The sequence below is a fragment of the Kogia breviceps genome, chromosome 3, assembly GCF_026419965.1.
Source record: "Kogia breviceps isolate mKogBre1 chromosome 3, mKogBre1 haplotype 1, whole genome shotgun sequence".
In the NCBI taxonomy this organism is placed as follows: Eukaryota; Metazoa; Chordata; class Mammalia; order Artiodactyla; family Physeteridae; genus Kogia; species Kogia breviceps.
In genome coordinates, this window is record NC_081312.1 from 138,041,357 (window position 1) to 138,056,507 (window position 15,151).

Genomic DNA, 15,151 nt, shown 5'->3' on the forward strand with positions numbered 1-15,151 from the left:
AATCAATGCCCTACTGGTGGACATATAAGTTACTTCTGATTTTTTGCAATAGCAATGTTTCCATGAATATCTTTTACATAAGTTACTGTCCACGTTCACAAATGAAATTACTATGTCTAAAAAAAAGCCCATTAAAAATGGTGATCACTACCCTCCAAAAACAACTGTACCAATTTATACTCCTAACACCAATATATGAGAGTGCCCACCATACGAAACTTTCACTAACAATGTATATTATCTGTCTTTATCATCTTGACTAATTTTGCTTTACTTACACTTTCTTGAATATAAATGAGACTTAGTATTTTTCCAGATGTTACACTGACCATGTGCATTTCTTTCTTATTCATATATTTTGCCCAAGTACTTTTTTTCATATATGTTATAAATATTAGTTTCAAGTTTATCATCTTTTCTACTTTGTTTATGGCATCTTTTACCATTATACAGTTAAATTTATGAATTTCTAGCCTTCATGATACACTTACAAAGCTCTCTCCTACAACATGATCAAAAAGATGTTTTACTATAATGTCCTTGTGGTTTTATTTTTCACACTAAATCTTGAAGTCTCAAATTAATCTGGGAAAACATATGAGTTAGGAATGAAATTAAGGATTCCCACATAAATTTTCATTTACACTAACAACTTATTGACTAATTTCTTATTTTCTCCTCTAACTTGAAGTGTCTCCTTTGCCATATATATTCCATATATATTCCCATATCCATAGTACTTCTAGGACACTACCTATGTCATCTCTGTCCTGCTCCATTATTTTTGTTTTAAAACTTTTTTAGTTCCTCTTAAGAATATCTGCTTATAGAAGAAATTCTGAACTAATTAGAATAAATTTAAGCAGTAATTTGGAGGAAAACTACATCTCTATTATACTGGGTCTTCCCATCCAAGAATATGACATGGCTCTGTTAATTCTAGCTTTTTCTGTCCTTTTATAACGTTTTATAATTTCTTCATCTAGGTCTTGCATATTTCTCAATAAATTTATCCTCAAGTACTTTGGAGTTTTTAATTACAACAGTGAATAGGATCTTTTGCTATGTATAAGAAAGCAGTTGGTTTTTGCCTATTTTCTATTTGGCCACCTTACTAAGCTTTTTAGCTCCACATTAAGCATTTATTTATCAAATCAATATCTGTGTTTATTTTTTGTTAACTGAGGGCTAGAAAACCAGGTCTCCTGCGTTCCAGAAATAGCTAGGGCTAAATATTCTTTCATAATTTCCAACTGATTCTCTTGAAATGTTCTAGGTATGTAATAATTTGGTCTTTCCTCTTCACTACTTATTCTTATTTCTTTTCCTTGTCTACTACCTTGTCCTACAGCAGCAGTCCTCCTGGCTGATTCCTGACTGTAATGGAAAGTCATTAGTGCTTCACTATTAACTATGATGATCACTGACAGCTTCTGATAGATAATCCTCAACAAGAACATGTCTATTCCTATAATAATAGGGCTTTTTTCCCTTCTTTTAATCAGTCATGAATTTGCAATTTTATCAAAACCTATTTGGGCATTTTGATTTTTCTTCTCCCAATAAATTATACTTTCTAATATTAAATCAGTCTTGCATTATTGAAATAAATCCTACTCGATCTCTGTATATTACTGTTTTAGGACACTACTGGATTCTATCTGCTAACATTTTATTTAAGATTCTTTATAGTATTAGTAAGATAAAGCTACATTGTTTTTCCTTTCGGATGGTATCTTTGTTAGGGTTTAGACATGGGGTTATTTTAACCTCCCATATACCCTTTCAGTTAAATGATTTCAAATGACAGTGGTCTTTCTCACCATCACCTTTCCTTCTTAAATGAAAACTAACTTTAACAATTACAGACCCAAAAAGCACAAAAGTAATTCTAGCCAAGTAGATGTCTAAGCATGTAAACGCAAGACTTATCAGGTAATCACACATCTCCATCCCCATTTAATAAACAAATGTGTATTACTCACCTAAATTCATCACACTGTGGACTGTCCAAGAAAAACGACTGCCCTTAATTGATATTAGTGGTAAACAAAAAGAATGAAGCGTTACCACATCCCATCATATACTTTTTAAAGCTGATGTAAGCTATTTATTTGTTTATTTTTTACTGAAGTGTATTTGATTTACAATACTGTCTGGGTTTCAGGTGCACAGCAAAGTGATTCAGTTATACATAGGCATATATGGATTTTTTCAGATTCCTTTCCCTCATAGGTTATTACAAAATATTGAGTATAGTTCCTGTGCTATACAGTAGGACCTTGTTGCTTATCTACTTTATATATAGTCATGTGTATATGTTAATCCCAAACTCCTATTATAATTTATCCCTTGCCCCGCTTTCCCCATTGGTAACCTTAAGTTTGTTTTCTATGTCTGTGTGCCTATTTCTGTTTGGTATGTAAATTCATTAGTATCTTTTTTTTTTTTAGATTCCACATATAAGCGATATATGGTATTGGTCTTTCTCTGTTGGCTTACTTCACTTAGTATGATAATCTCTAAGTCCATCCATGTTATTGTAAATGACATTATTTTATTTTTTATGGCTGAGTAATATTCTGTTGTATATATGTACCACATCTTCTTTATCCATTCCTCTGTTGATGGACATTTAGGTTGCTTCCATGTCCTGGTTATGGTATATAGTGCTGCAGTGAACACTGGGGTGCATATATCTTATCAAATTATGGTTTTCTCCAGATATATGCCCAGGAGTGGGATTGCTGGTCATATGATAGTTCTAGTTTTACTTTTTTAAGGAACCTCCATACTGTTGTTCATAATGGTTGTAACCAATTTACATTCCTACCAACAGTGCAAGAGGGTTCCCTTTTCTCCACACTCTCTCCAGCATTTATTGTTTGTAGACTTTCTGATGATGGCCCTTCTGAGTAGTGTGAGGTGATACCTCATTGTAGTTTTGATTTGCATTTCTCTAATAATTAGTGATGTAAGCATCTTTTCATGTCCTTTTTGGCCATCTGTAGGTCTTCTTTGGAGAAATGTCTGTTTAGATCTGCCCATTTTTTGATTGGGTTGTTTGGTGTTTTTGTTATTGAGCTGCATGAGCTGTTTGTATATTTTGAAGATTAATCCCTTGTCAGTTGCTTCATTTGCAAATATTTTCTCCCATTCTGAGGGCTGTCTTTTTGTTTTCTTTATGGTTTCCTTCTCTGCGCCAAAGGTGTTAAGTTTAATTAGGTCCCATTTGTTTATTTTTGTTTTCATTACTGTAGGAGGTGGATCCAAAAAGATTTTGTTGCCATTTATGTCAAAGAGTGTCCTGCCTATGTTTCCCTCTAAAGGTTTTACAGTATCCAGTCTTACATTTAGGTCTTTAATCCATTTTATTTTTATGTATGGTGTTAGAGAATATTCTAGTTTCATTCTTTTACACAGAGCTGTCCAGTTTTCCCAGCTCCACTTACTGAAGAGACTGTCTTTTTTCCATTGTATATTCTTGCCCCCTCTGTCATAGATTAGTTGCCATAGATGTATGGGTTTATCTCTGGACTTTCTGTCCTGTTCCATTGATCTATATTTGTTTTGGGCCAGTACCATACTGTTTTGATTACTGTAGCTTTGTAGTATAGTCTGAAGTCAAGGAGCATGATTCCTCCAGTTCCGCTTTTCTTTGGCTGTTTGGGGTCTTTTGTGATTCCATTAAAATTGTAAAATATTTTGTTCTAGTTCTGTGAAAAATGCTATTGGTAATTTAATAGAGATTGCACTGAATCTGTAGATTGCTTTGGGTAGTATAGTCATTTTGATAATACTGATTCTTCCAATCCCAGAATGTGGTATATCTTTCCATCTATTTGTGTCATGTTCAGTTTCTTTCATCATCGTCTTATAGTTTTTGGAGTATAGGTCTTTTGCCTCCTCAGGTAGGTTTATTCCTAGGTACTTTGTTCTTTTTGATGTGATGGTAAATGGGATTGTTTCCTTAATTTCTCTTTCTGATCTGTGGTTGTTAGTGTATAGGAATGCAAGAGATTTCTGTGGTTGTTAGTGTATAAGAATGCAAGAGATTTCTGTGTATTAATTTTGTATCCTGCAACTTTACCAAATTCACTGATGAGCTTTAGTAGTTTTCTAGTAGCATCTGTAGTATTTTCTATGTATAGTATGTCATCTGCAAACAGTGACAGTTTTACTTCTTCTTTTCCAATCTGGATTCCTTTTATTTCTTTTTCTTCTCTGATTGCCATGGCTAAGACTTCCAAAACTATGTTGAATAACAAAAGTGGTGAGAGTGGACATCCTTGTCTTGTTCCTGATCTTAGAGGAAATGCTTTCAGCTTTTCACCATTGAGTGTGATGTTAGCTGTGGGTTTGTAATATATGGCTTTTATTATGTTGAGGTAGGTTCCCTCTAGGCCCACTTTCAAGAATTTTTATCATAAATGGGTGTTGAATTTTGTCAAAAGCTTTTTCTGCATCTATTGAGATGATCATATGGTTTTTATTCTTCAGTTTGTTAATGTGGTATATCATCACACTGACTGACCCGAGGATATTGAAAAATATTTGCATCCCTGGGATAAATCCCACTTGATCATGGTGTATGACCCTTTTAATGTATTGTTGGATTTGGCTTGCTAGTATTTTGTTGAGGATTTTTGCAGCTGTGTTCGTCAATGATATTAGCCTGTAAGTTTCTTTTTTGTGGTACCTTTGTCTGGTTTTGGTTATCAGGGTGATGGTGGCCTCATAGAATGAGTTTGGGAGTGTTCCTTCCTCTGCAGTATTTTGGAATAGTTTCAGAAGGATAGGTGTTAACTCTTCTCTAAATGTTTGATAGACTTTGCCTGTGAAGCCTTCTGGTCCTGGACTTTTGTTTGTTTGAAGTTTTTTTTTTTTTTTTTTTTTTTGTGGTACGCGGGCCTCTCACCGCCGTGGCCTCTCCCGTTGCGGAGCACAGGCTCCGGATGCGCAGGCTCAGCAGCCATGGCTCACAGGCCCAGCCGCTCCGCGGCATGTGGGATCCTCCCGGACCGGGGCACGAACCCGTGTCCCCTGCATCGGCAGGCGGACTCTCAACCACTGCGCCACCAGGGAAGCCCCCTGTTTGAAGTTTTAAAATCAGAGTTTCAATTTTGGTACTTATGATAGGTCTGTTCATATTTTCTGTTTCTTCCTGGTTCAATCTTGGAAGTTTGTACCTTTCTAAGAATTTGTCCATTTCTTCTAGGTTGTCCATTTTATTGGCATATAGTTCCTTGTCTCTTATGATGCTTTGTATTTCTATGGTATCCACTGTAACTTCTTTTTAATTTGTAATTTTATTGACTTGAGCCCTCTCCCTTTTCTTCTTGATGAGTCTGGCTGAAGGTTTATCAATTTTGCTTATCTTCTCAAAGAACCAGCTTTCAGTTTCCTTGATCTTTTCTGTTATTTTCTTCATCTCTATTTCATTTATTTCTGCTCTGATCTTTATGATTTCTTTTCTTCTACTAACTTTGGGTTTTGTTTGTTCTTCTTTCTCCAGTTGCTTTAGGTGTAAGGTTAGGTTGTTTACTTGAGATTTTTCTTGTTTCCTAAGGTAAGGTAGTCTTGCTGTAAACTTCCCTCTTAGAACTGCTTTTGCTGTGTCCCATAAGTTTTGTATCATCTTGGTTTTCATTTTCATTTGTCTCCAGGTACTTTTTGACTTCCTCTTTGATTTCTTTAGTGATCCATTGGTTGGTTGATAGCATACTGTTTAGCCTCCATATGTTTTTTTAGTTTTTTCCTTGTAGTTGATTTCTAATCTTACAGCATTGTGGTCAGAAAAGAAGCTTGATATGATTTCAGTTTTCTTAAATTTAGCAAGGCTTGCTTTGTTGCCCAACATGTGATCTATCCTGGAGAATGTTCCATGTGCACTTGAGAAGGTGTATTCTGCTGCTTTCGGATGGAATGTTCTATGAATGTCAATTAAGTCCATCTGGTCTAATGTGTCATTTAAGGCCTGTGTTTCCTTATTTATTTTCTGTCTGGATGATCTGTCCATTGATGTTAAGTGGGGTGTTAAAGTCCCCCACTATTATTGTGTTACTGTTGATTTCTCCTTTTATAGCTATTAGCATTTGCCTTATATATTTAGGTGCTCCTATGTTGAGTGCATATATATATTTACAATTGTTATATCTTCTTGGATTGATTCCTTGATCACTTTGTAATATCCTTCTTTGTCTCTTTTAACAGTCTTTAAAGTCTATTTTGTCTGATATGAGTATTGCGACTCCAGCTTTCTTTTGATTTCCATTTGCATGGAATAGCTTTTTCCATGTCCTCACTTTCAGTCTGTATGTGTCCCTATATTTGAAGTGGGTCTTTTGTGGATAGCATATATATGGGTTTTATTTTTGTATCTGTTCAGCCAATCTATGTCTTTTGGTTCGAGCACTTAATCTGTTTATGTTTAAGGTAATTATCAGTATGTATGTTCTTACTGCCATTTTGTTAATTGTTTCGGATTTTTTTTTTTTCCGGATTTGTTTTTGTAGGGTTTTTTTCTTCCCTTCCTCTTTTGTTCTCTTGTGATTTGATGACTATCTTTAGTGTTGTGTTTGGACTGCTTTTTCTTTTTCATGTGTGTGTCTATTATAGATTTTTGGTTCGCAGCTACATTGAGGTTTTGATATAGCAGTCTATATATATATACAGTATTAAGTTGCTGGTCTCTTAATTTCAAATGCATTTGTACTCTCCTTTTCTCACAATTGCTCATTTTGATATCATATTTGTGGTTTGATGATTTCCTACCTTTACTGTATGTTTACCTTTATTGGTGAGCTTTCCCATTCGTAATTTTCTCATTTCTAGCTGTGGCCTTTTCCACCTAGAGAAATTCCTTTTGCATTTGTCATAAAACTGGTGGTGCTGAATTCTCTTAGCTTTTGCTTGTCTGTAAAGTTTTTGATTTCTCTGTTGAATATGAATGAGAGCCTTGCTGGGTTGAGTATTCTTGGTTGTAGGTTTTTCCCTTTCATCACTTTAAGTATATCATGACACTTCCTTCTGGCCTGCAGAGTTTCTGCTGAAAAATCAGCTGATAACCGTATGGGGATTCCCTTGTATGTTATTTGTTGCTTTTCACTTGTTGTTTTTAATATTTTCTTTTTGTCTTTAATTTTTGTCAATTTGATTAATATGTGTCTCGGTGTGTTCCTCCTTGGGTTTATCCTGTATGGGATTCTCTGCACTTCCTGGACTTGACTGTGTGTTTCCTTTCTCATGTTAGGGACGTTTTTGGCTATTATCTCTTCAAATATTTTCTCAGGCCCTTTCTTTCTTCTCCTCCTGGGACCCATATAATGCAAATGTTGGTACTTTAATGTTATCCTGGAGGTCTCTTAGACTGTCCTCATTTCTTTTCATTCTTCTTTCTTTATTCTGTTCCACAGCAGTGATTTCCACCAGTCTGTCTTTCAGCTTACTTGTTTGTTCTTTTGCCTCATTTATTCTACTATTGATTCCTTCTAGTGTATTTTTTCACTTAGGTTATTGTATTGTTCATCTCTTGTTGTTCTTTAAAGCTTCTAGCTCTTTATTAAACATTTCTTGTATCCTCTTGGTCTGTGCCTCCATTCTTTTTCCGAGATCTTGGATCAACTTTACTGTTATTACTCTGAATTTTTTTTTCAAGTAGATTGCCTATCTCCACTTCATTTAGTTGTTCTTCTGGGGTTTTATCTTGTTCTTTCACCTGGAACGTATTTCTCTGCAATCTCATTTTATCTACCTTTGTGTGTTTGAGGTCTCTATTCCCCAGGATGCAGGACTGTGATTCTTCTTGGTTCTGGTGTCTGCCCTCTGGTGGGTGAGGTTGGTCCAGGGGCTTGTGCAGGCTTCTTGGTGGGAGGGACTGGTGTCTGCCCCCTGGTGGGTGGAGCTGGGTCTTGTCCCTCTGGTGGGCAGGGGCAGCTCAAGAGGTGTATTTATAGGTGGCTGTTGGCTCTGGAGGACTTTAGGCAGCCTGTCTGATGATGGGTGGGGCTGTGTTGCCACCCTGTTGGTTGTTTGGCCTGAAGCGTCCCAGCACTGAAGCCTGTAGGCTGTTGGGTGGTGGGGTCAGTTCTCTTTGCCAAAATGGTGACCTCCAGGAGAGCTCACACCAATTGAGTATTCCCTGGGGCATCCGCCACCAGTGTCCTTGTCCCCACGGTGAGCCAGAGTTGACCCCCGTGTCCCCAGGAGACCTTCCAAGACCCTCCGGTAGGTCTGACCCAGGCTCCTATGATTTGATTGCTTTGCCCTGGGTCTCAGTGCATGTGAAACCTTGTGTGTGCCCTCCAAGAGTGGAGTCTCTGTTTCCTCCAGTCCTATGGAGCTCCTGCACTCAAGCCCCCTGGCCTTCAAATCCAAATGCTCTGGGGACTCCTTCTCCTGATTCCAGACCCCAAGGCTGGGAAGCCTGATATTGGGCTCAGAACTCTCACTCCTGTGGGAATCTCTGTGATATAATTATTTTCCAGTTTGTAGGTCACCCACCCGCTGGATATGGGATTTGATTATATTTTAGAAGCACCCCTCCTACCGTCTCATTGTGGCTTCTTCTTTGTCTCTGGGTATAGAATATCTTTTTGGTAGGTTCGAGTCTTTTTTGTTGATGGTTGTTCAGCAGTTAGTTGTGATTTGGTATTTTTGTGAGAGGAGGTGAGCTCAAGTCCTTCTACTCCACCACCTTGTCTCCAGCCTCTCCCTCATTCTTAAGCAGAAGTTGAGCCCTCACAGGCAAATGTCTTTGATGCTTCATCATGACAGATAATTGCCACTGCATGCTTCTTTGTCTCTCGAGGCAGCCTGGTTATATTTTTGATGTTGTACACAGTTCAGCTACCTTATGAAAGTTTCTGAAATATGCTGCCTTTTCATCTGGAAATTTTTCTAGCCCTCTGGGTCCTTTACTAGGCACCTTCTTGAAAACCACCAGCATCGTCTGAAAATCTTGTTTTGTTGCATTTCGCAGATACTGCATGGTTTAGAAATTCTAAAGCTGACAGTAATGGTTTAGAAATTCTAAAGCTGACAGTAAGCTCTTTAACAAAATGAAGTCTGAGAATTCAAAGGAAAGCCAGCTGAGAATACAGGAAACATGTTTCCAGCCAAACCCTCAACACCTCAGGATGGTCTGGGCCCCCTGATGCTAATACCAATCTTTATCAGATGTCAAGGAGTCTATGCCAAGAAAAATATTACTTGGATATGAGGCAAATTCCATTTGCCACTCTTCTTGTTTATATAGTACCAGTCAACCACCTAAGTAAGCTGTGTCATACACTCTCCTGGATGGTCTCAAGAAAGGAACATCTCTCAGTATTAGGGCATTAAGTTTAAGTGAAATGTCACAGAGGCAATAAGAACCATGTATGACCAATTCAGGAGGGGTATGGGAATCAGCACTGAAGGAAGGAGGAAATAAACCTGAACAAATGAGTGTCTCTGGGTCTTCCAATCAGTCAAAAATCATCTGGACTAAGGGTTTTGTTAAACATGAGGAATTATTATTCAAACATATACCCACATATATATATTGAGGAACAGTATTTTTACTACATTAATATTATTAGTGTTCTTATTGAAATTTTAAGATGAAGTCAATCTAATTTTAGATTATATAATATGAGGTTAATTCCTTTAAAAATTTAACTTTCACCGATTTCCCCTCTAAATGATCAAATAATATTTGTTTTATGCTTAAGTTAGCCTGTATTCACATGCCATAAATATAAAGGGAAAATGATCTGACAGACACTTGCTATCAAGTATACTGTGATATTTTCTTAATCAATCTCAAATAGGCCAAAAACAGTTTTAGAGAAACATACTAGCCACATATTTTAGGGGAAAGTGGCATGGATGGGGCTTCCTTAAATTTCTTCTGTACTCCTATGCAAAAGAGACAATCAACACTGTTGTATAGGTGGAGAACAAACTAAAAGCATCTACAAAGTGTTTTCATATACATTTTACAGGGTAATTTGATTCTACAGCAGCACCGTCCAGTAGAACTTTCTGCAACAGTGGAAATGTTCTGCATCTGTGCTGACCACTACAGTAGCCACTGGCCACATGTGGCTACTGAGCGCCCTAAGTTATATGGCTAGTATAACTGAGCAATAGAATTTGAAATTTCACTTTGATTAATTTAAATTTTAATAGGCACATGTGACTTCATGGTTGCATACTGGACAGTACAGTTGTTTTGTAAGAAAAGTTTACAGTATATGTATATTAATCATTATGACAATACTCCCTAAAACTTGTAGTGAACATGTAATTCAGGGTAGAAACTTTCTATTTGCCTTCACTGTAGAGGTACTTAATGACAGAACACATATTAGATCCTCTTTCTTTGTTCTATCCTAGTTTCTTCTTTCTATGACTAAAAAGAACGATTAGTCATTTTAGTGGTTGGTCAAGGACAGGTCTTTTGCCTTGACTAAAGTAGTTAATACTCATCAAGGAAAAAATCTGTTCAGAAATCTCTCAAAGTAAATGTGAATTTTAATCTTGCAATTAAAAGCAAGGCCTCAGGCTTAGCCAACAGTTAGTTATGTCATCAAGAGAGCTCTCAAATAAAAGAGTGAATGACACCATCATTTATAAAACTTTTCTGAGGTTCTTTCTTCCTCTGGTTACTAGTGGAATATCCATAGAATAAATTCTATTTCATTAGATCAGAAAAAGTTTTGTTGCAAACTTTCAATTTTAAACTAGTTTTAAAAAGAGGAGAAAGGTGAGAAATATTTTATGTTTCACCTGGCGGGTCAGTATCTCTGGCAGGCATGCTTGCTAAACAGAATTTTTTGTACAATATGAGACATTCAGGTTTGACTTTTGTTAAGTTATAACACAAATTCATTAAAACAATTATTTGCTATTTCAAGGGGGAAAAATTCTAGAACATCAAAGTATCTTTACCTCGTAATGAACAAACTGGTCCATTTTCTTGATTCTTAGAGCGCTTATTTCTGAACTGACTTGGAATATCTAATGAAAGGTCTTAAAAGGAAACAGGAAAACAGAACTGTTAAAGTCATATAACCACACTCAAAAAGTAATTTCAAAAATTGATGTATTTTTAAGGATTTATCTCTTTACTGTCTTAGTTTTCAAAGGAAACATTACAGTTATTATTTTAATACAATGTCATATCTCCATATGCCAAATATGTCTTACCTAGGAATGGATCAAACTTTCTAGATTCTGTCCCACATATGAGGCAGTTAACCTCATTTTGGAGAATGCCTCCGAATATAGCCGTGACAACTGTAGATGCTCCATTTCTAAAGAAAATCACACAGGAAAACATCTCAGTAAAAAACTAAAATACATACGTGTAAAAGGTCCTATAGGTGGCTCTGTTTGGGGGTGTGTGTGTATATATATATATATATATAATTTATTAATTTAAATTATAAAATAACACAAAAATTTCAAAGCTATATATAGACGTATACCAAATAAAAGGTTTAAGCCACTGTTCTTCCCCCAGCTCCTCTCCCAATCCCACTACTTTGTACAAAAGTTACTAACAAACAAACACTGAACATTTGCCATTACTAACAGATCACATACATGCCTGTACTCAGGGCAACAGGACCCCTTTCCCTCAATTATACCCCTCAGAAAAGAGGGAACTGCCTTAGATTGGACCCTTTGCAAGACTTCTCATTATGGGGAGCACTCAATTACTTTACTGTGAACAACAACCTTGATCAAAGATAGTTTCAGATTTTTTTAGATGGTCATATTTGGGGAAAATGAGGTAAACAAATTTAATACATACTTAGTAATCACTGGTGGAGATATGACTTCACATTTGAAGTGCCGGATGTTACTATCAACAAGCCTTTTTAAAAGCTCACTTAAAACAATATAATTCCCTTGTGGAGATCAAAAAATATATACAGCACTTTAAGAACAATAAAAAAACAACTGTTTGAATGTTACTTAACCTCTCTGTGCCTCAGCTTCATCAAATGTGAAACAGGCATAACATCTATCTACCTTAGAGGCCTGGTGACAATGAAATGGGAATATACATACAGTGCTTTTAGACAAGTGCTTACCAAAAAAAAAGCCCTTAGATTGTTGTAAGCATCTTTTATAACAATAATCAGGATCATACCTGCCTTTTGCTTTTCTTTCCTAAGTATGTATCTTGGACATGTAACTCACTCTTTGACAGGTGCACAGCCTGCCACGGTACGGACAGAGAATGCACAAGAACAGCATGATTAGCAAGCACTTATATTATTTAGCACACTTACATGCCAGTCTCCATTCTAAGTACTTTCCATGTAAATCAATTAATCCTCACAACAACTCTGAGGTAGATAAGATCATCCCCATTTTGCAGACCAGGAAGCTGAGGTTCATAGGTTAAATAACTTGGCCCAAGTTCACACAGCTGGCCTGACCTGAGCACCTGCTCTGGACACTATGCTCCTTAATTTAACTAATATAATATTCATGGGTAAATCAACTATACTTCAATTAAAAAATTATTTTAAAAACCAAATTGGCTTTGGGTTTCACTGCAACAACAGGAACCCACATAAAACTGTCAACAGAACAAATAAAGATGAATCAGAATAAAAATTAAAATATTCATGGATACTGAGGTTCATTTGTGTGATTTCATTAATAGTACTACACTGAACACAGATATTAACTTTTGTGCACTTATGCAGTTACTTGAGCCAGTATATTGCTCTTTTTCGCTAATAGCAACTTGAGGTGGTTTCTGTCACTTGCAGTCAATAGTACTCCTAATACACTGAACCGTACTTCGAGTTGCTCCAAATTAGACTTACTGCAATGATGAGACAGACAAAACCTACCTGAGCAATTCTATTATTTTAAAAGTTTGCTTCCTCTTCTATGAAAGGGCTTCCTTCCTTACTGGCAAAAGAAACATACTGTAGCTTTTTTGTTTTTTTAAGTTGTTCATAGGATACACATGGCTTTAGTAAATTATAAAGGGAAGATACAATGGGAACTGTAGGATATAATGGCCATTTCAGGTTTTAGATTTAATATCTGTATCACACACAAAGGATATACCCCCCAAAAAAATGATCTACTGAAAAATAAAGGGACTATGACTGACCCTTTCATACTGATGTTCACACACACTTTAATTAAAATGGAAACTGCTTTATTAAAAAGCAGTACATTTAAACTCAGTGTACTTCTTCCTTTATAATTTCTTCCTCTGAGAAAAAGATACTAACGAATTCTTGGCTATCTGATGTGTATGGCATTAAGCTTAGTCATTATACAATGACTTAAAACAAGATTCACGAATTATTTCAAAATCAGTTCCATTTATCATAACTACACAACTAGAGAGTTTAAATATTGGCTATTTGGACAGGCTGTTATGCTGCAAAGTTCCTTTATATTGGCACTCACGATTTTCTATGTATTAAAAAGAACACACTCGCCCTTTATTTCCACCATCCTCACCCCCACCTTCGGTAGGGTTCAGTGTGTTTATACGAATAAATGCAAATACAGGAGACCCTTTTTTTTTTGTAGTTTTAGCAAATATGATCCTTAGATCCTGAAATGCATCCTCCAGTGAATTTAAGGAAATATAAAGGAGACTGAGCTTTGAATACTTGATAATTTTTTTATGTTCCTAACTCACTAATGGAACTTAAAATTACTATTATTTAAAATATCATGAAAGGGTATGGATTAATACTGAAAACTAATTAGTTACTAAAAGAACATCTTGTATCACACAATGTGATTCCCTAAGGGTGCCCTGGGCATCAAATAAAATCATAAAGACAGACATATATCCTCCCACTTCACACAGACCATCCTTCATAGAGTCCAGTTCAATATCCTTTGTGTATGAATATATCATCCTAAAATACAGAACAGAATTTTTCATTTAATACTATGTTTGATTTGGTGCAAGAACATTTCTACCAGATCACAGGTCTTTCCCTTTCTGTACTGGATTCTAATTTGAACCATAGCTCCTAGGACCTAGGTTCAAACATTTTAAAAAGCATGGCAATTCATATTGATTGCCCATCTCTGATACAGTCAGATTAGCTGTGAGACTGCTCTGTCATTAAAAAGACCTTATCTTACACAAAATCCGATTTACGGACTGTCAGGCAACATACTACAGCAAACCCTATATATAACTTAGGGTTATATATAGGGAGTTCATCTTATAAAAATCCCTTTCCTGCATAGGTCAATATGAAACTTTTCCCAAAATTTGAACAAAAGGAGACAACTAACCAAGATCCAAGCTGAAATAAAAGTCAATTATCTCTCCCTCAGCAAAATAAACATTCTGATCTCAATGTATATTTCAGGGTATTAGTACCTGGGAAAGCAACCCAAAAGGTTTGTTTTGTTCATACTGAGAGCCAAAAAAAAATTCTGAAAAGTTACAAATGCCTCAATTTGATTAAAGAACAGACATATTTTTGGAACATTTAAGTCCAAATGAGGCTTTAGAACAATTCACATTCAAAATATTTTAAGCCTGTTATTCGTGAACAAATGTAATTATTTTAGTATATGAAAATTGTCTCCCATACTATTCAATACATTTGGAGGAAAATTTTTAAGTGCTAAATTGTGCAAGTATTTTCTATTTTTTCAAGTTTAAAAATAATCTATAGCAAATAACAATTAGAACTACACCTAGATACAAGTACAAGATGCCTTCTATCTGGAAGCAGGAGGCACGTGCTACTCCACTTGGTCACAAAGTTCAAGTGCACAAAAGTTTCAGCAAAGGTCCAGAAAACTTTCCACCTTCCATTATAAATCTAATAAACAAGAACACCAGTAGAACTCTGAGGTCTTCCCAGAAAACAAAAGGAAACTAAATCTTACATGCAACATTTGTTACTTGCAGACAGAGTAGAATTCTCTTGCAGAATTGATGAGCGGGAAATACCGTTGAAACCGCCCTGGAGTTCCAAGTGCAGGTGGTCTAACAGGTAGCGCATGAACTCATGAGCGTCCTGCTGCTGATAGCCCCTTGAAGCAAACAGAAACAGTCACTGTGGGGCTCTGCCTGCCCAGCCAAACATGCAGGAGGGCAAAGTGTTGAGAAGGGCCACAGCCCTGCACTCAGGGCACAGGGAGGCGC

The 15,151-nt window shown here is 36.2% G+C and overlaps 1 protein-coding gene across 1 annotated transcript in view; it reads right to left on the reverse strand.

The window, feature by feature from the left end:
* The window catches only part of USP3 (ubiquitin specific peptidase 3), a 100,430-nt gene that overhangs the window by 22,714 nt on the left and 62,565 nt on the right, over window positions 1-15,151 (reverse strand). The window contains exons 9-11 of the mRNA XM_059057750.2: window positions 14,893-15,039; window positions 11,194-11,300; window positions 10,936-11,016 (exon numbers count right to left, since the gene is read on the reverse strand). Of these exons, the coding sequence (XP_058913733.1) occupies window positions 10,936-11,016; window positions 11,194-11,300; window positions 14,893-15,039 (335 nt within the window). The remainder of the gene's footprint in view (window positions 1-10,935; window positions 11,017-11,193; window positions 11,301-14,892; window positions 15,040-15,151) is intronic.